Source organism: Semicossyphus pulcher, unplaced genomic scaffold (assembly GCF_022749685.1).
Source record: "Semicossyphus pulcher isolate SPU_LCO1_2020_fin unplaced genomic scaffold, fSemPul1.0.p SCAF_9, whole genome shotgun sequence".
Classification (NCBI taxonomy): domain Eukaryota; kingdom Metazoa; phylum Chordata; class Actinopteri; order Labriformes; family Labridae; genus Semicossyphus; species Semicossyphus pulcher.
The window spans coordinates 14,568,101-14,594,395 of NW_027211770.1; the positions used below are offsets into that span (position 1 = coordinate 14,568,101).

At 41.5% G+C, this 26,295-nt stretch overlaps 1 protein-coding gene across 1 annotated transcript in view; it reads right to left on the reverse strand.

The window, feature by feature from the left end:
* LOC138583691 (focal adhesion kinase 1-like) overlaps positions 1-26,033 on the reverse strand; it is a 64,231-nt gene extending 38,198 nt beyond the window's left edge. The window contains exons 1-8 of the mRNA XM_069655647.1: positions 25,958-26,033; positions 19,416-19,442; positions 5,233-5,519; positions 4,982-5,148; positions 1,608-1,695; positions 1,384-1,463; positions 1,219-1,281; positions 1,055-1,109 (exon numbers count right to left, since the gene is read on the reverse strand). Of these exons, the coding sequence (XP_069511748.1) occupies positions 1,055-1,109; positions 1,219-1,281; positions 1,384-1,463; positions 1,608-1,695; positions 4,982-5,148; positions 5,233-5,519; positions 19,416-19,442; positions 25,958-25,994 (804 nt within the window). The 5' untranslated portion in view covers positions 25,995-26,033. The remainder of the gene's footprint in view (positions 1-1,054; positions 1,110-1,218; positions 1,282-1,383; positions 1,464-1,607; positions 1,696-4,981; positions 5,149-5,232; positions 5,520-19,415; positions 19,443-25,957) is intronic.
* Positions 26,034-26,295: the final 262 nt, after the last annotated feature.

The following is a 26,295-nucleotide window of genomic DNA, read 5'->3' on the forward strand; positions in this document are numbered from 1 at the left end:
CAGAGCCAAGAAAGCACAAAGACAACTGACAAGGCACGATGTGAGTGACAACAGGAGGTTTAATTTAATCCCTGACGATGAGATTACAAGACAGTTAGCCAGACATCAATCAAGTCATCAAGCTGGTCTTCCTGCCAGTCAGTTGGTCGCTCAGTCAATTCGCCGACCAGCTGACTGAGCAGGGCACAGATCCAAAGATACTTCAGCCATTTCTGTTGTCTGGTGATGGAACCTAAACAGGACTGGGGATGAGTATCGATAAGATTTCAACGGTATTACTACTTTTATCATTACTGCTTAACCATCTGGTACTTTAACAGTATTCTTATCAGTTCTTTTTGTTATTTCTGAAGAGAAAAACTAAATAAATTAAGATCAGAATTAAGATAATTTTTTTCTTAAGTGTAAAATAAGAACAAATCACTATTATAGACTCCAATGTTGGGATGATGGAAATATAAAACAATGAACAACAATAAACTACGAGCTAGGGATTGAAACGGTGCATCTCTCTGCCAGTATATGAGGCACTTTAGACACATGTTTGGACAGATCGCTCGTGTTTTCGAACTTACAAGCAAAAGTGTTGCTGCACTTGTGGCAACGAACATTGTCGGCATCGACTCTGGTGAAGTGTAACTACACTTTTGAACGTTTAGTTCTCTCCGCCATCGTCACAAGCAGGATCTCTTGTGTGTGTGTGCGTGTTTGTGCTGTAGCGTGTGAGAGAGAGAGCTGCCCGTCGCACAAAGGCTCCTTGAGAGAGATCTCTCTTCTGGATTGGGAATGTCCATCCCAGACGATGTGATGTCTTAATCTTATTGCACGTTAAAAACAGTTGGTGAGATTGAATGTGCAAGATAATGTTTTTGTAGTAATAATAAACAGGAAATGTTCTTTATTTCTCCAGTACCGAAAGCAGAACTGATAACATTGGAGTTTATCAATACTACGCTCTTTCATAATTCAGCGCCGGGGCCCGTTTAATACCAGGTTTCGGTACCCATCCCTAAACAAAGTCAAAGTCTCTACATTAACAGAGGTTTAGCCTCACCTTTAAGGAGTCCAGCAGGCTTTTAGGGAAGAACCTTCTCAAACCAACGTCTTTCCTAAGAATAACAAAGAAACATATATCTTTGTAGAACTAAAATTTACCTTCACACGATTTGGTCAAATTTCTTAAATGTAAATTAAAGGACCAAATTAAATCTCTCTTACTCTAGTAGTTCATAGTTTGATTTCTTGTCCAGGGCGTTTCCTGGCATCTCTCTGAAGAACCTCCTGTATAAGAGAGAGAAGAAGAAGACATTCGTGAACCTGTTCGAATCTTGAGGCAATTTTTTATGGTTGTGGCGTGAAAGCTTATGTATGCGTCTTTCTCACCTGATTTCCAAACAGCCCAGTTTCAAAGCAACATCCTGATCCACCTGGTCAGCTATATGGTGCATGTAGTCACTTTTAACCTGGAGAAACACAGTGTGACAACAAAAACACAGCAGTCAGGGAGCTTTATGTGAAAGTGGTTTCATGAAATGTCCGTTTTGTTAGACGCAAAAGCGACAGGGTGGAAATGACAGAGCAGGTGATGTAAGACAGAACATCCTCACCTGGTGATAGAGGTAGTTAAGAGAGGGTTTGTCTTCGGAGAAATGGCTGAGGTAACCTTTAGGAAGGTACCGCATCCGCAACTCATACCTGAGAACGACATGAGACAATTTGGCTAAATGACAGTACATTCTGTACCCGCACCCACACAGAGAATAAAATAACCTGCAGCATCTAAATGTAATGCCTGTCTGATGCATAGAGACAGAAGGAGCCTACCTACTCATGCTAACAGCTGACACATGCACAGAGCTCGATACATCTTAAGCCCTGAAACTGGCCCAGTTTGAGGTGTTCTCTGGAATGAAGGGACTCTGATCAAAATTTTTAAAACTATTATCAAAGGCTTGAAAACACATACATGATTATGTGGGTGAATACCCACATTTTTGCTGCTGTTACACCGAAGTTTGTCAGTTTCGCCAAAGGAAAAGACGAATCTCACTTCCATTTAAAGAGTTAATGAAAATATAATCTCTTTTTACAGATTCTACTAAATTGTAAATAGAGATTAATGACATTCCGGCTCCTATCTGACGATGATTTAGCTTTTTATCAATCTCTATACACAGACATCTGCATGCTAACAGCTAACAATGTACTCTACATCTAAAATTCAACTTGAGATAAATCTACTTGACGCTGTGTCATGAAAGCCGCTCAGCGTTCAGATTTCCCAACTTCCTGGAATGCATCAGAAATTATTGATCCGACCTCTGTTAAACAAAAGAGCATTTTAAAAGTAGTTTTCTTCTCCTCTTAAGGACAGACCTGACAAAGCTTCATTTTGACTTTTTACAAATCAGCATCATGATGTTGAAACAGCAAAGGTAAGACCCGTTAATTTAAGTCAGTCACAAGACAAACGTTTGCTAACCGCTGGCTATATGCTCGGCATGTTCACTGTTGGACCCAGAGGCTATATAATCGTCAGACTATAGATGATGGGATCCACTTAAGAAAATATATCCATAGATAAAAGATGTAAATCCGCTAGGTTTTTTTTATCTTCATGACAGACGTCTCTCCACACAGGTTTTTCTGTATGGAGGTAGACATGAGATCGCAGACACAGTGGACCTGCACACATTTCTTGTGTTTTTCCTTCCACTGTTTTCTTCATTCCACTTGCTCTACCTTCACGAGTTGGATAAAGTACATAACGGCTCCAGAAAAGCATCCGTAGAGCAGAAGAATCTATGTCTTGCTCAAAGTCACCTCAGCAGGGTGGCTGTTTGCCAACAGCCCCCTGTGTTGAAACCAAGTCTTGAGGCAGAAAGATGTCCTTTCTTTACTCTCTTTATTTCTGCCTTGGGGCTCAGAGAGACATTATTTTGTATTTTGCTGACAGTGAACTTACTGAGAGTCGTAACCTTGTGATTCCATAAAGTATAATGAGATTTCTGCTGTTACAGTTAACTGTGTCACAGTAGTACCCAGATGGGCCATCATTGTTTATAGTGACATATCACTTTATGACTGACATATTGCAGCGACTACAGTGGAGAGAAATGGGTCAGAGGAGTAGCGAGCTCATAGCTGCTGTGATGCTACAGGCCTGTAGTTAGGCAACAAAGGAAAATCAAACGACACAATGAATAAAACATCGTCGTTCTATAATGAATGACGCAAAGAGAGAGTGAGAAGAGAGGAAAGGATGCGTGTTTGAGAGAAAAAAAGAGCGGGATAGAAAGAAAACACAGATGTGAGGGATGAGAGATGGAGAGCAAGATCAAAGTGATAGAGAGCGACTGCGACTGTGAGCGCGCGAGAAAGAATGAGAGAAAACACGCGAGGGAGCGTGAGAGGAGTGAGATAGAGTCGGTCCATCCCCTGGGCTACTTTGCCGTTCTAACAATAGCTTGGCAGCAGCAGAAGCTCCTGCGGGCTTGCAGCTCTGCCGCCCTCCGAGGCAGAGCCGCAACAACTGGCGGAGCTGCTCGGCTGCATGTCAGCGGTGTGAACAACTCGCTCGCTTCGAATTCATTTCAATTTTAATGACTTTGGGTGTAACACATCACCAGCAGGACAATGGGCTGAATTGTAAGAAGAGCTGTTAACAATATGGGCTGCAGATGGATGAGTGCCAGCACAGACTGAAATTAGGCTGAAAAATTAACAGAGCTGCTTTCAAATAAGACGGATATACGAGATAAATGCTTTCATCAGACGGAGCAGATCATCCCTCTGAGCAAATTAAGTTACTGCTTCAAATAAATGGGAAGAATAAGGCTCTATAAATTATAGTGTAATAATGGGCAACAAATAATGTGTGCAGGAACGACCCACTGCATGCAAGTCATGTACTTGAGCAGTGAAGTCACCTTGACCAGTTCAAATCAAATTAACGGCATTCTGTCGACCTTTCATTTATTATTCATTTCCTGCCGTCACAATTGGGAGATTGGGAAATTATAAAAGCCTTTTAGGCCATGTCTACACGTACACGGGTATAATTGAAAACTGAGTTTTTCTGTCCTTCGTTCCCAAAAAAACCTGTCCACACAAACACGGTTATAAAAAATCCCCTTTCAAACAAAAACTCAAAAACATGCTGGCATGAGAGCCACACCAGGCGGCGATATGACCCGGTCATGCAAAGAAGAAGAATCGCGGCCAGTCAAAAGTCTGAAAAAATCTATCCCGAAGCCTCTGTTTCTCAATGTAATAGACGAGTAACTGTACATATATGTGTAAACATGTAAAAAGTCCTGTAAAGCATCAATGTTTATGTCACGTCCATCATTTTGCAAGGAATGTCGCCTCATTGTGACGCCTTACAAAAGGAGATAACGGCGCACAGCCAGAAACGCTGTTTACCCCGTCTCCGCGGAAACAGAGTTTCTAAAAGTTTTCACCTTGGCTGGTGTTTTACAAAAGTGTACTTTTGTTTTCAGTGACCTAAATGGCGTTTGTGTGTGGTAGAAAGACCAAAACGCAGAGAAAAAACAACATTTTGAAAAATACCCGTGTGCAGGAGTTCCCTAAGTATGTTTCAGGTCGGTGGTTGTTTCTTTGGGACCATATGTTAGAATCTGTAAAAGCTGTAGCTTGTAACGTAGGCTTAATAAAAACTCTTGGTTGGCAGGTTTAATGAGTGTATCTTCTGTACAATAAGAGACGTCTTCTGTAAAGACTACATATTTGTTTTAAATATCATCCTCTTGTTGCCCTCTGAGGAGAATACAGTAATGTAATGTTCCTGACTTGAGGTTTTATATTAGCACAACATTAGCAAAGGATGACACCGACATGCTAAGTATCATCCAGCAGCTAAACTACAGACAGAGCCTCCTCCCTCGTACCCCTTATGGAAAATAGTAAAAGATGTGATAATGAGTCAGAGTAAAAACATTGAATCTTCCTGTAACTCTACCTCCACTCCTCCTGGGGGTGCTGTTTCTCATATTTCTCCCTGACGTGAGAAACTCCCAAATCAGGGTGTAACCAATGGAGTGCATCAGAGTGCAGGTGTGTTAGACGGAGGCCCAGAGAGGACACACAGCGCAACTTGTGGATCTCTGCTATCTTCTGGATCACACCCTGTTGGAACAACAAATAAGAAAGTTAGAATGGAAATTCTGACGATTGAGGATTAGAACGTTAAGAAATTTTTATCCGTCATACCCTGACGTCTGTAGCGTCTCCGTGCCTGATATTACTCGCCCAGGTGCATGGTTCGCTATTTGTCTCAAAATAATGGAAGATCTTGAGGACCCGGTCCATGGAGCCAGGGGGCCGCTCGAGGCCTCCGGCAGAGCCGCTTGTACCAACACCAGTACCACCGGACATCCCAGACCGGGATTTAACCCCACAACCACTCGCTGCCGAGTGATTGTGGTTGGGCTCCAAGTAGGAAGACGACGCCATGCCTGACTCGGACGCTCCTGCTGGGGCTAACTGGGCGTCATATTCTGAAAGAGAGGGGGGGGGGGGGAGAACAGAGAAGATAGAGGTCAATATGGGGCTTCATAGTTGACCTTTAATCAGCTTGAAATATGTCTAATGATCTGATTTAGTGAAAGAACAGGAGAATGAAAATCAACTAGTATAAAACTACTTTATCGACTCTTTTAAGACGCTGCTAGACAGGAAAATACCAACTGAAAAAGCCCTCAGTGACAAAGTCCTTCATTCATACTCCACTTTATGCATGTAATCAAGATACAGTGAGAGGCTGCATTAATAATCATCAACACATAATAATAGACACCTTGTGCAGAAATAATCCAAGTAAACAACACACAATAAAACTGTGACAACACAGCAACACTGAGACAAATATCTGTGGAAAGAGAGCCAGGAAATAAATATAATAGACATCGTAGATGATTGTGTTTAAGCACACTAGGGCTGCACCAAACTTTTGTCTGATTAGTCGATTAATCTAACAACTAATTTATCGATTATTCTAAAGGTTATTTTTTGTGATTATATTATTATTAATAATAATGCTAATAATAATAAACTATTCATCGGATGCCTGATCAGAAAAATACTGGACCAATTTAAAAGAATTGCTATAACAGATTCATTGAATCACTATATGTCATAGCAAGCCTTTCCCTGAACTGGAAAACCAGTATTTTTACTTAAGTAATTACTTAAAACAAGTAGGTTGAGCTGATTAAACAACAGAATGTACTAATTTATAAAATAAATCCACAATTTTTGAGTATGATATAAGAGAGGAAGATGGAGCTGGTGTAAGCAAGCCAGCCCTCAGGACTCAGAGGGTCCAGACTGACAACTGTCACGAGTAATTTAACACAGCATGCGTACAAAATAAGGAGACGGATCGGGAACACCCACTTACAAATATGACGTTACAGTGGAAACCTCTTATAGTTCTCATGTCTGTCTGGGCCACATGGATCGTAATAAGCGGATGATTATTTTATTTTTGGCACAATCCCTGCCCAGTAACCATCTTGCCCCAGCAACGCATCGACGCAGGTTATACAAATCGACATATTTCCGTACATCGACAAGTCGCCTCAGCCCTAATGCACACATAAATAACTGCATACATGGGAAGGCTAACCACCAGTCAGTCAGTGATTCAGCCAGTCAGTAGGGAGTCACGATGAACCTGTAAAGCGCTGAAACAAGGTTTTTATTGAAGGAGCTAATGGACTCACTAAACCTAAATCAAGAGTTTAAATTTGGAAATTCTTAATTAGTGGGAAACACTGTGGTCAAACTGGACAGCCAGATGCTGAATCAACCATGCACTCTGTCTTGTCAATCACTTGGTTTAACAGTAAGTCAGCAAACCGGTCTGTTAGTAAACTGGTCATTCAGTCCCGCTAACAGTAGGGCCAAGCTACGCCAGAGTCTCTGCTCGCAAACAGCAAGTCTGCAGCTTCCAATCTGGTTGTTTGTAAAAATCAATCTCACCTTGACGGGCTACGGTCTGCTGCAGGAGGATTACATTGTTCGAGATGCTGGTATTAAATGTAGAGGGTGTAAAATAACCAATACTACTATTTCTTAGTGATAAACTCTTAATGGTGGGCTCACAGATAAACTTACAGAATCGCAATAAAAAAAGGAGTAAAATATTAAACCCAGTGTTAAATTATAACTTTATTACCACAGTTTGGAGCTCAAGTAGGAATAATATTGCCACAAAGCACTCGGAGCTGAGCAAACACAAACCATGCTGTACTACACTGCTGCCTTTTTGTCTCAGACTTGCTCTTTTACCCGTTTACACTCTTTTTTCCCACATCTCATCCCTGTGCGAGACACACACTCTGCCGCTTCCTGTGTCATGCTGTCACTTCCTGGCTGACCCTGCCAGCTTTGTTGAGTCATCATCGCTACGGTGACTGAGTGTATTCTGGTAAAATCAATCTACTGTAAAATCATGTGGTGACAAAAGAGATGCAAGCAAACAAAATCAATCTGACTAATTTCAAGGCTCATTTACAGAATGTGGCATGTAAGCGACAAGTAATTACTTTCCAAAAGACCTGATCTGCATCATAATTTAACAGATTATTCACTGTTCAAAGATCTAATTATCCATATTACACAACTTCATTAATCCTCTTAATATTTTGCTGATAAAACCAACAAACAAACAAACAGTGTTTTAGTGTTATTGTTGGCCCTGGGTGTTTCACAGCCTGTGACATGCAAAATAAAAATCAATACTGTTCACATCACGTCACCACACTCAGCATTTTTCTGTGTTGCAGTCAGGTCACGGTCAGATCACGTCACACTGACAAAAGAGGAAGAAACAGAAATGTGGAGGATGATGCAGGGAAAGTCGGCTCAGCACTTTTAACTGCCTGACCCACAGTTACTTCTTCAAAGACAGCGAGAGAAATGCATGTGTGTGTGTGTGTGTGTGTGTGCGCGTGTGTGCTTACATGTGTGTGTGTGTGTGTGTGCATGCATACATGACTGCAGCAGAAGGGGACATGATGTATCTTATAAGTTGACTCAGCATTCTCTCTTAAGAACTTGCTGTATCAATAGTGTGTGTGCGTGTGTGCGTGTGTGCGTGTGTGCGTGTGTGTGTGGGCGTGTGTGTGTGTGTGTGTGTGTGTGTGTGTGTGTAAAAGGCTGTGAGTGCGTGCACACGTCCTATTATACATTATTACATCCTGTTTCTATGGATACTTTTTCTTTCTGCAGTCTTCACTGTACTTGTGACATGAGAGCCTCTCACTTCTCCTTTTCCTACACTTGGTGTCTTAAACTCTTTGGTTACCAATAATTGCTTTATCTTTCTAATAATCAGTCATATGTCATTGCAGTTCTTGATTTGAGATACATGTCTTGTGGATAAATTTTTCTAGAAAGAAAAAACTCTTAAAAGAACACAAAGAAACTTCCCCTACTACAAATAAAAATCAAACTTACTGCAGCTGCTGACATGAAAACTTAACCTAACGGAGTTAAATCAATCTTATTACACGGCTGTGTTAAATACTTGATGCTGATTAATCGATGGTTAATTGCAGCATTCCAAGTTCTGTTATTTCTCGACATCAGACCGCTGTTATGAAGAACAGACCGTTGCTAGGGATGCGGCTCTAATCACACAATCTGGAGGACAAATTGTAATCATATCAATCTGCCAGAAGAATTCTGGTAGATTTGACGTTGGTCAGTTTACAGCGGGAAAAAAGGAAAGAGACAAAACCATGGCGAGGAAGCAATACAGGTGAATCGATACAAAAACTGAAGGCAATGACAGAGAAATCTACAAAACTGAAGACGGCAAGGAGAAGAAAACAGACTGATGAGTGACGAGACAGAAAACCTGCGGTCCGGTTCAACTTGTCTTACTTCACCATCAGTGGAAATGTTTCCATTTAATGTGAGTAATAACGGCTGGGTTAGCTCATTTTAAGAAGGCTACAGCGTTAACCGTTGCTATGGACGCAGCTCATGCGCGAGTGTAACGGACTATTTCTAAACAGAAAACGGAAATATAATACATTTTTAATTAATAAAATAATTTCCAAATCAATAATTTGTGTCAAATTATTGATTTTGTAAGTAAATAGCTGTGTAATAAGCGGGACAATGTATAGTGAGCAGGTTGTTATCACAGAGGAACCCCTTCAGGGTAAACAGGGCCCATTCTGCAATAACAACCTGCTTTTACTACAAAATTTATTAAAAGCATGATGATGTCACATTTTTGGGGGTCTGTACTAAATAAACATGTTTTCTCACATGTGGAGAACTAGATTAGTAGACCATGGTGTTTCTACAGCACGTCATTATAACGCTGTTTATATTTAAGAGTTATCAGACAATATAAGCTTCAGCAATTTGATATTGCACTTTTGTAATATTTGGGTTATTCAGCCGTTTGAAAAAGTAAAGAAAGAAACTTTAAGTTGACATTTTCTGGAGCAGGAAATAAAAAAGTCTGTTTTCATTTGTGTTCATGGAAACTCACACTGTAGGTGTGATGAGCACAGTTAAGTGTATAATTACCCTCAAGGCTTTAATGCAACGGCTTAGCGAAGATCAGATTACAAATGTCCCTCTCACAGTGTTACAATCATCATCCAATTAAAATGATGCCACTGTGGCTTTGATACTGCTGGATTATCAGGTGGTGTGTTACAATCCCCAAAGAGTGCTGCAGTAAGTGCATCAAGAATACCATCCCATTAAAACAGATACTAGCTGCCCTGCTAACAACTAGCCTACTGACACGGTGTTAAAAGGTACAACTTTTAATATACTTCAAGCTTAGTTCACAAATAAACATCTGAGTTAGGTTTTGCTCTTGCAGATTCTTGTAACTTTGAAGGCTGCTTTGTAAGCAGGCAGCGACAGACTGGCTCTGTGCATTTTGAACTACATCTTACACTGACTACACAATCCATTTGTTTTGGTTTTTGAACAATCTAAGTGAAGATTAGCACTGCATGAAAAGGACAAATATGAAACACTTCAGTGCTCTTCTTGGCACTGCGTTTGCTGCAGAGTTACAATACGGCATAATAAACTCTACACACTAAACTCATACGATGTGAAAGCTTCTGTGCGTCTTCTCTTCAAATAAGTGCAGCACCCCTCTTTAGGCTGCACTGTTGGGGGTTAATCATAAATCCGTATCAAACCCCGTCCAGAGTGCACACATGCTGTGATACAATTGCACAACACCTACTCTCGCTTGTTATAACAGCTCCTCTCTTTAGTTCATACCCAGCCTTCATGCCTCGTCTCAGAGGGCCACACTAAAAAATGTATTGGGGGCATTATTTTGACTGCAGCTCGTTTTTTAAAATAGAAGCAGTTGCAGCAGAGGAGCTATAGTGTCACAGTCCGCCATCTGCTGCTGCTGCTTCTCACTTACTCAGTCGATAACACAATACACAGCAGGGACACAAAATCACACACGTAACCTTAACCTACATACCTACAGCTCGAGGAAATCCTATTAAAGACAGTGTGTGCATGCAGCTACTGTATGCTGTAAATACGGTTATATCACACACAGAAATGCAGTGTGAATACCTGTTTTGCCGTCTTTATGCCACCTGACTCCATAACAAAAATACAGTTCTTATAGTACAGAAATTACTGTTTTCAACCATGCACTACACAACACATGACAATGACACCATTTCTCACTGCACCACTTTCCACTCAGCAGCATAACTGCACAAAATCCCCACATGATGCCCGTCCTCCTCACACACCAGAAAAGATAAAAGGAGAGGAATCAAATCAACTAGGCCATGCAGGCAGGAGGGGAGCATGCGGCTGCCAGGCCCCACCAGCCCCTCTCTCTGCGGGGGTCCAGCGAGTGACACTCAGCCTGTGAGACCACAGTGGGCATGAGAGGAGCTCCGTCCCCCTCGCACCAGCAGAAGGACGGTTTATCTCCCCGTCTCACTCGTATCTGGGTTAGTGGGGTTAGCACAATCCTGGGGGAGCCGAGGCCGCTGTCTTTTTTTTTTTTTTTGAACCATCTTCTCTTCTCCTCAGTTGCTCATTCTGCACATTTATCCCTGTCTTTCTGTAGTTCTCTCCAAAGCCTTCATCTTTTTCTAACACTTTCACTCCTCACATGCAAAACCCTCTGCATCCTTCTTTCCTTCTCCATCCTTGATCTGCGACCCTTTTCTTCTCCTCTTCTCTTAATCTCCTCTTGCCACTCATCTCACATGCTCGCAGGCCTTTTAGTTCCTGCCTTCACATCTCCATTTGATCCTCCCGTCCTATTGAACCACCTCCCTTCCTTCCTCCCTCTCATCTTTCTCTCATCCTCAAACAATTTCCTCCCCCCTTCCCCTTCCCCCTCCTCGCACTACTACACTCTCTCTTCCTTCTTCTGCCAAGGATGCGCATTATCTATACCAAGGGGGAGAGACGAAAAAGCTTTGTATCTAAACATTGGTTGTATATCTGTACACATAACACATACTGTATACACATAAATATACATTCTGAACTGTTGCATACTGGTCTAAATATCCCTTATACTTAAATACAGTGCTTTTACCAAATACACAATAATTTAAAAGGGCACTGCAAGTGTGTGTACGCATGTGTGTGCTGTGGAGTTGTTCCAATACCATTCATTTTCTTCCTGATACCTTGACTTGTGTATCGCCCAATACCGAGTACAACTCCGATACCAGTGCAAAAAAACCCAACAAATACATTGTACACATTGAGCTCTTTGCTAGCACTGCATTGTCATTGTTTGTCATCGTCACATGAGATTTTACCTGAAACAAGTTGAACTCTTGGTTAGCCAATAAATTATAAAGGGATCAGTGCACTGACTGGTACACTCACCGATAACCAATCCTACATTGGAGGCCAGGGGCGCTGGTTTAGCTCAGTTAGCAGAGCAAGCGCCCCATGGACAAAGGCTACATTCCTCGAAGCACTGATCGCAGGTTCGACTCCTGATCTGCCGATCATTTAGTGGATGTCATCCCCCACTCTCTACTCCCCACATTTCCTGTCTCTCTTCAGCTATCCTGTCAATAAAAGGTAAAAAGGGGTGCCGGTATGGCCGGTCCTCAATGCGGCGGCCCCGGGTTCAACTCCTGCCCTCTGCCCTTTGCCGTGTGTCATCCCCACTCTCTCTTCCCCCATTTCCGCCACTATCCACGGCCCTCTCTCTTAAATAAAGGCATAAAAAGCCCAAAAAATAATCGTAAAAAAAATACAAAAATAAAGGCAAAAAGCCCAAAAAATAATAATAATCAGGATTGGAGGCCGATTCAAACGCCTGAATCAATATGGGAACAACTTTACTGTTCTGAGCTGGTCCAGTGACATCAGTGGTACTAGAGTTACTTATAACCACCATGTCCCCAAACAGGCTTACTCACAAACCTAATTACAGCTCAGAACAGTGATAGCTTAAAACAATTCTAAACCGCAGTTCAGTTGCTTTTTCAGACAAAGGATTGAACTAAACAAAGACGGTTCACTTTACATCGACCTGTTCAATCAAATACAGATGTGTATCTACATGGACTGATCATTTCTGTTTGTTTTAAATTTTAATTTTTGGCTTTTGCCTTAATTATACAGGACAGCTGAAGAGAGAGACAGGAGATGTGGGGTGGAGAGAGTGGGGGGTGACATGCACGAGGCGATCAGCAGACCAGGAGTCGAACCTCTGATCAGTGCGTCGAGGACTGTAGCCTCTGGACGTGGGGCGCCTGCTTTACCAACTGAGCTAAACCACTCACCCCCACTGGTCTTTTTTTTTTAAACATACCATTTTGCATGGCTCGATGAAGCCACTTGTTTAAAACAAAGATTATACTTACATTTTTCTATTCTCCAATAGTTACAAAGAACTCACTAAGCTAATGTTTGTTTAGTCAGGACTACAACTGGACCTCATCTGACATAAATAATGTATGACTGATGACACAGGGGACGGAACATAGGTAACAGTTCTCGTCACTGTCTGATTCAGACATACGTAGTTCAGGTTAATTAAATCCAAGCAGCCTGAATGTTCAAAATCTTCAGTGTTTAAGTACGAAGATGCTCTGTGAGAAGCAGTGAGAAGGTGAAGAATTGATGGAGGTGGAGGAATGCATACCATCTAAGGAAATACTTTAAATTTAATAAACAATGTGATGGATTTAACCCCATGTACACCATAATAAACTAAGTATTAAAATACACATCGTATCTGTTGTTACCCAAGCTTCAATTCAGCTGTGTTGTGTATCTACTGATCTATGAGTACATACTTGGTAGGGGGTGTTGTGCGTAGATGCAGGCCCCTTTGCTCCAGCAGAGAGGGATGCAGCCGCTCGTCTCCATTTGTTTTATAGGGGGGCTGTTCGAGGTCTGGCCAGCGGACCCAGACAAAAGAGCTGGGTCCAAAAAACAGCATAGAGCCTAAAACTGGCTCCTAACCTGGCTCTTCACAAGTTTGGAAAATTCCCAGAAATATCAGAGTCCCAAAAAAGTAACAGCAGTGATAATATCCAGCGTGTAAGTTATATCCTACTCACAAGACAACCACAGGAAGCATGAGAGAGAAAAATCAATACAAGCCGGTGTCCCAGCGCTGTAAGTAACTCTATAAAGAAAAGAGCCCCGTAAGAGGAAAAAGGAGAATGTCAAATATCCTTTGTTCTGTAAAATCTGATGACACAGCAAGTGTCCCCACAGGAGGCAGAGAATATACCAGACTGTGACTTTATCCTCCTGCAGCCGTTAAACTCGTCCTCTATTGTCAGAGTCCAAGTCCAGCTCATAGAGATGCTCTGAGAGACTTCACCTTTAAATCACAAAGAGGTAAAGGTCGGACTCTCACATCCACAGTGGGCCAGCGTGCAGAATCTGTGGAAGTCAGACCTTCTTCTGCAACTCAACCAGAAAAATCGACAGAAAGCAATAACAGGAAGTCCAGTAACTGGTGAAGTAATATAAGCTACTGATCACAAGACTGCTTGAGGTCCAGGTCTTAGTAATCAATCCGTCTAACACATGTCATGACCTTTAACCTAGAAAAAGTGCCTTTACCACTGTGCAATGTGATATGGTATGTAAAGATCCTTCTAAAGAAGCTAATTTTTTGCTCCTTGACTTCAGGGGGATGGAGCCTCTCGTGGGCGGGGAGGATTCAGCAGCTTGCTGGAGGACACTTCAGCAGACTGGAGGCTTCCCGAAAACCGACATTCAAGCCCGGCTCATGCGGTTGGTGGATGATTTCTCTTCGCATTAGACCGTCCTGCAGTCCGATAAATCCTCGGAAAATATTAAATTTAGGTCTTTGGTGCGGCGTGCTGATTCAATTAATCAATCCTTCATGTGGAATTTAAAGAAGGCAGCTTCCCTGCAGCCATAAATCTTAGGGCGCGCTGTACGTCAAACGTCCAGGTTACAAAGTAACTTTGACATCCCTTCCCGGCAAAGTACGACTCCGTATAATTACATCAAAGGACCAGTTTCCAAGAGAGGTGGTAGTTTTGTTCGGTAAATCCACAATGTTGTCCAAAAGAGATGGTAAGACGGATGAAAGGAGAGACTCGCATCAGTGAGGAAAATGTAGGGCAAAGAGGGACGTCGAGAAATGGAGCAAAATGAGGGAGAGGTAGATGAAAGTGACCGACGCAGGAGGGATAAAAAAGAGCAAGAGAGAGAAAGAGATAGAAGAAGAAAGATGAGTCAAAGTAGAAAAGAATGATCAAAATGAAAACATAATTAAGAGAGAGAGAGGAAGAAAGAAAAAGAGTGGGCTGATGAGAGGAAGACGAGAAACCCCAGAGAGAAGCTGAGCCTCACATCCTCCGAAGGCTTCCCGCAACGCTCTGAGCCCGCAGGAGTTAACCAGGTCAGAGCAGGTGTCTGATGTCAGCGAGGGACATAAAGTGACAGAGACCTGAAGGGAAAGGTGAAGCGAACAAAACAAAAAAGGACAAGAAAGACAAGACGTCAGGGAGAAGAAAAGGCTGTGATGCCGAGCCAGGAGGTGAAAATGATGTAGCAGGAGCAGGTTGGATGCAGTTAATCTGTTTCGGAGTCAGTCAGCTGTGTGTTGTTCAGTCTGGCTTCTCCAGGCTTTCTTATGGAGCAGCGGAAAAAGCAACTAGATCACAACATCATTCCCACACATACACACACACAATGCCGCAGCCAGACACACACACACTGTACATCCAGCGCAATCCCTCAGCAGTGGAAATTAGTGCACCAAAGAGACCATGGAGTGAGAGAGTATGTGTGGAAGCCAGAGAGGCTGAACGTATACAATAGTGCGTGTGCATGTGGCTTAGCAGGTAGGAGACTGCGTGCATGTGTGGGAAAGTGTGCGTGAGTGTCAGCCAGGCAAAGAAAGTGTGTGTGTGTGTGTGTGTGTGTGTGTGTGTAGAAAGTACTTAAAGTGAGTTTGTGCCTGTGTGAGCCAAGTGTTTCTCCTCCGCTTGTGTTTTTCGATGTACAGTAGGCTGCTGTGACCACGCAGCGAAAAAGCTGCTCCGCTGACTAGAACCGGGAAGGGATGGAGGGAATGTTTATGCATGTGTGTGTGCGTAAGAGTGGTGTGTGTGTGTGTGTGTGTAGGGCAGAGAAGGAGAGGGACAGGAGGAGAAAAAAAGAGAGGGAGAAAAATTATAACTTGAGACTTGATGAGGTGTGAAGAAGGCGAGCTGATTGGACAGAACTTATAAATATGCTAATAGGACTTCAGTCTTCATCAGCAGTCTTTAATAAACAGGCTCTCACACACAAACACAGCACATACACACACAAACATGCACACAAACAAGGTATTACCAGGATTACAGTTTAGCCACTGAAAACATACATTCCACTCTTTGACCCCTTTCAACACTGGTTTCACTCTGTATCACTTGTCATTATCCGCCCCCTACGCTGTCTGTCTGTCTGTCTGAGTCTGCTGCCCTCAGCAGGTCTCTGCTGCCCTCTGTCCTCGCTCCGTGTCTGTCTCACCTCCTCTCCAAACATATTTCACCTGCTCCTGCAGCATGCCAGCTCCTTATTGGCAATAAAGCAGTCTGACATTCAATCTCTCCAATGTGCCAAAGGACAAGATGATCTTGAGCACTTTCTAGAGAGGCTTCCAGCTTCCAGCGGCAGAAAACTGACAACAATCATACTGCTGTTATATCTGACACACACTGATGTAGAGCATGTAGGTATGTATTCAGTTTAGGGGATTTATTGGATTTTTTTTGCCAATATCCAGTATACTGATATTTTCCAGCCCTTTTTGCCAATTACCGATTTCTATACCGATATATTAGGCACGTTTTTTTTCCACCTAATTGCTTGAGAACATCAAGTCTCTAGTGGAATTAATATCATGCCTACTCTTATTGTAGTGGCCCACTGGCAGATGCAGAAATAACATAATACAGTGCTTTTTAAGATGTACACAGTCACTGGGCAATATAAGAAAACAACTTAAACCTAGGTTATGTACAAAATGCAATATTTATTTGTAACAATTTATTTTCTTTTTTTCGGGAATCATCGAGCATTTATGAATAACTAAAGCGCAGTTTGATCATTCTACCGATGCCGATGTGTCATTTTCAAGCCATAATCTGCGGATTGTGAGATCAACATGACTTTTCATCTATGACCATGTGTTTGTCAATATGATCGTGCCTTTGCTGAGAATTGATTCCTAACCATTGAAGAAATGTGTCTCACCACCATTGTGTTACTTTGTTCATGTTGTAAGTTAATGTTAAATAAGACCGCTCAATGTAAGGAAGTGTATCCTGGAAGGGAGTGTAAAACCCCTTCCAATGGGTGTGTGTTTGCTTGTTATATACTGTCTGCTGTATCAAAGAGATGTGTGTACAAGAAGATTAGGGATGATAGGCATGTGACATTCTCAGGATGATGAAGACAGAACAATGTGTGATATAGTAAGTTAGTATTGATTATTTAATGAACTCAAATGACATCCTGAGTGTAATCATGTGTATCCTGTTGTTTCGTCAAAGCCTAAAGTCCACTGTCTCAAATGCTATAAGAAGTAGGGATGCACGATATTAGATTTTTTGCCGATATCCGATATGCCGATATTTTACAACTCATTTAGCCGATTAAAGATACCGATACAGATATTTTCTTCCCGCACACCTAATTGCAGAGATCATCAACTCTCTTCTGTATTGGAATTAACGTACAGTATAATAGTGATACTCTTATCACAATTGTTACAATGGTCGGGGTGACGGGTCTCGAGATGGTTAATCAAGTTTGTAGTGTTGAAAGACTTTGCCTTGGCTCCTCCTCGCATCACCGAAGCTGAGCAGTCATTGCAAATAGCAGTTTTGCTATCTATTTTCGAACACTTTGAAAAACTTCCACACCACGGACATTTTGGCTTCTAACTCTCTCATGCTGCAGGTAGACACACGTGACATCATCACGCTGCGGGTCTTCTACGCGCCGGGGACATTGCGCCGAGGTCGGGCATTTAATCAAGTATGCAGCAGCCCATTAATTTATCGGTTAATTATATCGGCGGATGGCGGCGTGTTGGCCGATATCCGATAAAGTGCCGATAATATCGTGCATCCCCAATAAGAAGGGGAAGAAACTGTTATTCTTCAGTCATTACAGAATGGCTCTTGCTTGCAAGCAATAAAAGTCGACTTAAAAACTGAAATATTTTGCTGGGTGATATTTTGTTACCCTCTCTCACCAATCCTAGACAAAGACTGATTTTTCAGTTGCCGCGACAAAATACAGATAACATGCCGATAATATCGTGCATGCCTTTTTCAGTTATAAGAGATTTTACACCAAACAATAACATAAAAAGTCCGCCAAATTGAAAACAAAATACTGCCCTTTAGAACCACACACATTTTTGTCAATGCCCCTACCAAGAGAAAGATGCTACTTGTCAGTCACTTCCAAAACTGTTAGCAATCACTGTTGAAAAAGAAGATATCGGGACCTTTATCTTCATGTTTACAACAAAAAACCACCACGTTAAGGAGGAATAATCAGTCATATTCTACAGAAACCAACCTCAGACTGAGGTCTAACCTGTTTCATTCTGATGATATGTTGATCCATACATGCACACTGTTCTCCTCCATGTGCAGACATTGTAGCTCTTAAACAACGTCACCTGACTTTTGCTAATCTACTACATCCTCTTGAGGGCCTTGTCACATGATCATACACACTTATGTTGTTTTGGAGAACGTTCTGAAACCAAACTGAATCATTTTTCCTGGGAGCAGTCTCAAAGAGCAGCATGCTTCTCAAACACGTACTATATGAGCAATGTTTATTCATACTCAATTGTTTCTTCTTTTACTGTCTCCAGTTGCTAATTGTGTGTGTCGTACTGTTATTGTGATTCTCTTGTTAGTCATTATTGTCTGTTTGTGTTTGTAATGCTCTTTCTGTTTTGCTCCACAAAAACAATAAAAAAAATGTTGATCCCAAAAAAATAACTAGATTTTAAAAACACATATGGTGCTTTACTGCCGCAGCTGTAACTCCCGTCCTGTCCAATCAACATTTAAAATCGTTGCATGATAACACAAATTACGTCCACACAGTTGCACAGCATGAATGTTATGTTCAGTATGCTCTCCATTAAAAGTGAAAGTGAAATCCTTATCAGCAGGCTGGAGAATACGAGCATTCCCAGGGTTGTTATCAGCCACAGATGTTCAGTTTACCCAGTCTGTGTGTACACAGCGTGCACTGTGCTACTTTGGTTTCCAGCGAGGTTAAAGGCATCGTCTCATTAGACGTTTCAGTTAACCCCAGTTTTAACCTCAACTTTGGCAACATGTCTCCCTCTGCAGACTGGCTATGCTTAAGGTCAAGAAATGGAAATTATGTTTCTGTCCTTTACAGGAACGACAAAATCTCAGCTCCAAATATATACAAAACGCACTCCTGGAAAACATAGGATCAACGGTTACCTAGCAACAGCTATAGAGAGAGGAGCTGAGGGCCAAAAAATGTCTCATCTATACCTACGAAATGATTCAGCTGCACCTCCATCCGTCCTATAAGGCAACAACACCAGCTGTCTATAAGTCTGAGTAAGACCAAAAAAGTTGTGAAAAATGCAATAATTTTCAGTCATATTTAAAAGTAAAAAAGAGATGATATTATTATTTTCATTAGGTGGATTCAGTTATTCATGTTTATTTGAAGACACCTGAGCAAATACAAACTTGTATTTGATATGGGTGTAAAGTTGTCATCTAGTGCCGGATGTTACACACGTTTACAGACATTTAAGAATAATGCTAGTAAAATAATAATAATAACAAAAAAATACAACTTTCAGATCTTCAATTAGCTGACAGAAAGGTACTCACCAGCGTAGTTTGATATTGTGGAAATATCTGCAAAAGAGAAAGAAACAAGATTTTACTTTGATACATTCAAGTACATAAAACAGTGACACAGTGAACTAGGCAGTGTACATTTAATAACGGCACCAGTGAGTGCACTCTACTACAGCATGATTGGAAGTGATGCTATAGTAGTCTATAAATCTATTGCTCTATTATGGATATTATACAACTTATGATTCCTGGTTCAATAATACTTTCAATACCAGGCTATATCATGTTCATTATCACTGGTGCACATGTGCAATATTACTTTTACCTTCACTGTGCTGTGCAATATTACTTTTTATTACAATCATTATTCAAATATAATGCGCTTTACATTCATCATCATCATTTATCAATGCAAATACGCCTGTCAGTGTAATTTCCATCACTATTATCTACTCAGCTTACTTTTGTACATAACATACTGGACTATTGTTACTCTATAAGGCACTGTCTCTTTGCATTTATCCCATATACACTTTGTGATTTTGGAGCAATGTGGCACTAGAATTTCAGGATGCATAAAGTTCTTTCTTATCTCATCTTGACCCAGGCCAACCCTGACTTATTCAACACCTTTTGCACTTAATTATCCATGCTGCAGATACACTCACCTCAAGCATCAAACACTTGATTAGGCAGAGATTTGTTTTGCATGCATGCACAGATAAAGTCAGCTATATCTCTGCTTTCAAATATACTTTACTTCAAGTCTAACTTCTCTCTCTAAACAGAGTAAGTGAATGTACAGAAGAAAGTTAAGTCTTATAAGGAGACAAAGGCAAGAAAAGTAGACTGAATATTAAAACACGACAGCAGAAGTGAGGAGCTCATAATTAACCAATTAACAAAATCATCCTCGATTCATTTTCTGCTCAATGAAAGTGAAATCACTTCAGCTCCGCAACAAATCCAACTAATCACAGTTTATTTGACTGACAGGAGTCGATTTCTAATCACACTAAGCACATCCCCTGGTTCACATGTCAGCACGGACCGTGCGGTCACTGTGCAGCAGCCCCACTGAATCAGGAGGATTTAATTTGAGCTACATACCAGACAGTCAGAGCGAGGCGACAATCATGACTTGGCAGGATAATGTATCTGCCGTGTCATGCTTTAATAACGTCACACACTGGCCTCATTCAACCCTCAAATCTGTCTCAAAGCTACATCACTCCTGAATCCAATCATTCCCACTCACTCTTTACTGCAAGCTTGTGTAAAAGTGACGCAGAAATGAGCAATATGATGAAATGTGCAACTCTCTGGACTTCAGACTTTTCTTTGTTGGTGCTAAAAAAGACGCTAAGGTTTTGTTTAATAGATAAAAGCTGAGACTCAATTGCATACCTCCTGCTACTGCTGTGCAATATGTGCTATATAGTATATGTTACGGATTTATTTTGTACAGGAAACAACATGATGGCTACACACGGAGACAACTGTGTGTCTCATCCGTTATATATATATATATATATATTACGACACATTGTGATTTTGTGAGCAAAACAATATTCCCAATTCTTAATCGAATTTTACGAAAGCTATCATAGTACAAGAACACATCACCACATGCCCTAAATGTGAGTAAAATAAAGCGTACTTTTTATGCAATTAAAGCAGTGAGATCTGAGTTTTCATCTAACACAGTCGCTGTTACGATGCTTTGTCACATCTCTTCAGCATCTCATATTCAGACATACAAGCTAATCTATAATGTCTGTTTTCTGCTCCTTTCATTCCCAAAGCTTTTGTAACACACTCTCGGTTTGTTTTGGACGGCAAAGGCTCGTGGTTGGGATTTAAATAATTACAACAGGACTTGAACCCCCAGTCTCCGGTTTGAAGTCCTGCGCTACATGACTCATCCATCCCACCTGATTGTCATCCCTAGCAGATGCACATATTTGAAAGCCTGGCACATCTCATACAGAGGCTCAATGGTATCTGTATGAAACCAGAGGGGCATGACAAAGCATTGGTATTTTATGCCTTGGGAATAACACATATTTTAATGTAAAATAATAAACTGTGTGGGTTATAAATGTACAACATTTTGATGACTTTCGCATTAAACTTGATTCACTGCTGCTCAGTGTGTGTTTTTCTGCCGCTTCACGTAATTTCCTCTAATCACATTATCCATTTTTTTCTGGCAAAGTTGTGTCTGAAACTTTGGCTACACGCAGGGTGCAACACAACATCCTCTCTATCTTCCTTACCCTGACTGTAAAATGTATGGGTGATAAATGGGATGTTTAAGGCATTGATACATGGAGCTATTCTGAGCCAGGACTAGCAGTACATTTATAAAGGAGGCTTAACATGTATTGATATGTTTCCAGGTGTTAAAAAAATACAGCTATGAATAAATGCTCTGTCGCCCTTGAAAATTGCCGGTGAATTTGCCGCATATATCTGCTTTTTGTTGATGGGATTACTGTTAATTCAGATATCTCACAGAGGTACAACAACATGCACATCATCCCCACGCATACATATTTTGTTAGAGAGATGCCTTTGCCTGGAGGTTTGTTTGAAACCAGCAGAGATATGTTCTCTATGCCACCAGGAACGACCTAGCTTTAAAGCCAGCTTTAATCTTTCACATCCACAGAATAACGGCCCAAAACTAGAAGCAGTTATTAAAAGAGTGCTGAAACATCTGTCTCCAGAACTGCTTATAACATTTTTCACTCGCATAAACACTCCTCTGAGCTTCTCCCTCCTACTCGATCACATTTCCCCCCCTCGCGCTCACAGTCTTTTTCTTTCTCTCTCCCACTCAGAGTAGAAAACGATTGCCTCTGGCTGTAAACCACAGAGGCTACGCTACAGTTGACACCACGCTAAGGGCATTGCACAACTCCATTCTCATCAAGAAAACAACAACAGCCCTTTGCAGCTCCTCTGCACTGATCATCCTGTCAGAAGCCAGTACAGCTGAGCAGAGCGGTGCAGTGTAAGAGCTACCTTACAGACTGAAGTCACCACGCTGGCAGCTTTGAAGAGCTGGCTGTCATTGTCAGTAGCCGCTATAAAAACATTACAGCAGGATTGAGACCACTGCGGAGATATGGAGGTGGTTAAAGACCGGGAATGGTCTGATTTGCAGTAGCATCCTTTTTCACATCTGTAGTGTTTAACTCCCCAGGCCAGCCACAGAGCAGAGGCCATCCTGCAGGGTCATCTGCTTGTGTACACACAATTAATTACTGTTACACGCTCAATTTGCTGAGCAGTGTGCCAATTAACGTAGAGCACAACTACAACTTCCTGTGCTTTAAATTCCAATTAACTGTCACCTTGTATTTAACTCTCGACAACAGATATTTTTATTTTTATACTTGTATGTAATTATGAATATTTATAATAACTTTTAAGAACTACTCATATTGACAAACATGGAACCAGGCCCGCCCACAGAAAAGGTCCAGTGAATGAGCCGTCCCCAAATCTGATTTATTATCAACACGTGCACTTATATTATCCACAGAAGTTGCAGTGACTTCAAACTTTAGAGTTGGGGTTAAATTATAAAGTCCTTACTTTTGGCAGTGTCTACATAGCTAACCTGGCAGTTAAGGTCGTTTGTGGCTCGTCAAAGGTCCTGAGACAACCAAGTCCAGTTGCCTTTTGGATTAAGCTGAGAACCTTCACGGACGTCCTGAGATTTTGACATTACTTTAAAAAACCAAGAAATAACTCATGCCGTTTTAAAGAATGGGTATTACGCTTTATAAACAAAATATTATTTAAGCAAGAATAAATAAAATATTTTTTTTGTTGTTTTAATCAATGTATTATGGTAGTATTTATTTAGCTTTAACTTTCACCTTTTTTCCTGCCTTATGTACGGCCCTGCATGGAATGTTCTTACATGTGTGCTTGGAAATAAGGAAAAACAAGATTGAACATTCAACTAAACTTAACGTAACTTAACAAATCCAGGCATTACACCAGCTCGGGACCAGCTAACCGATCTTGTGTCCAACGCTGTGTTTTTTTCTATTTCAGGCCTCCTTGAGTTAATTTGTTGAAGTAAACGACAAAGCTGAAGATGAGGTTTATCTTCTTACGCAGTGGATAGAATCAATGCCTGACTCAGTGATTCATTTGTGAGTGACATTATTTGGAGGATAATTTTTTAACAGCTTTACACAGCACTCTCAAATCCCCCTTTGCGCCCTTCTCTTCTCACTTTTCTCTGAAGGATTCACAGATTTATAGACTCATTTTTCACATTTACATCTTTGCACGAACAAGCCTTTCTGCAAGCAGTTTTATGGCTCTACATCAGTGTGCAGTGCACGGCACCAAAGTTAACACTCAAACATTCACAGATTCATTGATCCAAACCGCGACGTCAGCAAGGTCCAACAGAAGCTTCACATCACTGAGCGCTCTCAGGAATGGAGAATGAAGGGTTTTGCTACAAGACATCCGCCGTCTTTTGGTATTTCGCTGTGCATTTAAGTATGAATTTCTCTCGATGTAAGCTGCTTAGGAAAAATGTATCTGCTGTCGGATACAGATTTGTTGTCAGAGAGGAGGAAATGTTCAGAGAACTGTCACATAAAATGTTACAGCCTCAGCTGCACTTGGATTAAGAAATCTGTTCCTTCTTGGAAATATTTATTCATGCTCATATTGAAAAATGAATCACTTTCTGCTTGTGTTTATCCGTACGGCAAAGATACATCTGACGGCTACTTTAGTCCTCTGGCTGCTGCTGTTTTCACAACTTTTGGATGCAGTTGTGCAGTTAATGAAAAGTCAAGTAAAACGAAAGTTTAATAAAGGCGTCCTTACTGTTATATATGTTATAATTGAAAATGATGAGTTAGTGTGATATTGATTTTCCCTGCTTGAAGCGTCAGAAAGGCCAAATATGTCACACAAACTAGCCTTCGCAATAAGTTTGTAGTCACTTCTACAGCAAACTGACATTTTAATATGATGTAAAACTATTTACTTGTCGATCAGTGAGGGCTGATCACATGGAGTAAGTTAAACAAAACAGCGAGCTGTGGATGCAAATGGGGGAAGACTGCTGATGACACAACAAGAGCACATGTTTGCAGTCATACTTTCGCAGGTCGAAACAGATTACCTGCCGCTGCTGCGCTGTCCCAAACAGATGACAACCACAGCTTAGACAAACAGGGACTCAACTGGTATAATAGGACAAGATCTATCACTTATAATGTGACAACTTGTTGTTTGAGGAAAATGTAATGGACAGAATGATCAGCTAATTTGCTAAAGTGTAAACGTAACTGTATTAGGAAGCTTTGAAACTCACTTATGTATGAATCTAACAATGCAATCTTCCATATTTCGGAATATGACACAACCTATCAGGTATCTTTAGCTGGTGGTGCAACAGCAGAAAACATAGCCCGGGGCACAGGATGGGTGTTGGAGGTTGAACTGTCCTGGAATTCAATACGGCACAATAAAGTAACCACGAGACACGAGACAACACAACTTAAAGACTTTTACATCCTGTAAAGATTAAGAAGGTGTGTATGTGTTTTATATATACTAATAAAGACGCACAATACATTTGTTTATATAGGTGAGAGGACTGTCGGTAAGTGAAAGAAGCTAGTTTCAAAGCGTCTTGTGAGCATCATTTGCCAGATGTTTCCTGTTTGTTTTTTGCCCTGCTCACTTACACCTACGTTTTGCCCCAGTGGACAACACAAGAGACATTTGATAGCTGTGGCCCGTGGCTGTTTAGCTGACTTTAAACAGAAATATGATGTTTAACTCTTTGTGGTACAGCTCTGACCGGACATAGCTGCCCCCAAAAGAGTCAAGATGATCAGATTTCATGCAGTTGTTTTGTGCAGTAAATAACAAATAAAACAAACGATAGTTATGGCTCATAAAACAATAATAGAAACCTATAAGGGTGGTCCTTCCAGTTAAACTGAGTCCTATGAATCAGCCGGTTTCTAAATTACAATTGTCGATCTTCTGTCTTTAGATAGTGCTTATGAAGTTTGACAGCACCTTGTAGGGACTGTAGTGGTCGTAAAGTAAGTTTCTGAGAATTCAAAACTGTTCACCAGCCATACAAAGAAACATAAAACGACACGTATAAAAGATAATTCTCCAAATGGACAGCACACCTTCACTCTGTTCATTGAGGAGATCCGAGTGAGCAAAATCCAAACGCATTCAAGGCATACAAACGATCCAGTGCCAGTTTATTCATTAGTCAAATCTGTTCTGATAAGCACCAGGTTCATCAAAGGCACACGGAGCAGGCTGACACTGTATCAGAGCCTTCAGTGTCTTTGTTTGTGCTCCTCTCTCTACCTGTCTGTGAGGTTTTCACATGCAACTGCTTGCACAGCGGCGAGCAGTGCAAATTCCTTTCCAGCCCTCAGCCTGCCAGACCCCTCTCTCTACCTGCCGACTAGCACAGAGCTCCCACACACCAGTCCAATCAGAGCCAAACACACTCCCCGAGCCATCAGTATGACTACACACGTTCATCGTACCTCCATTGGTGCAGCCCAGGAAATCCCAGAACTGCATGCTGGCAGTCGGTTCACAGAGGACTGAGCCTCCGCTAAATCACAGACGCCTGTATGTGTTCCTGCTCTGTCTCTCCACTTCCTGGTTGTACTGTACGCTGTCACTTATAGGAGGGGAAACACCCGCCCACTGATTGTATCGGACTGACACACCTGAGGGCTGGGTTTCATTTCCAACTGCTCCCTCCTTCTCCTGAGCTCTCGTTTCTAATCGCCTTTCCACCTACGTCTCCCTTCGCTTCCCTTCTTATCTTCCTCTCTCCGTCTCTCCTCTTTATCTCTTCCCGACAGAAAACAGGCAG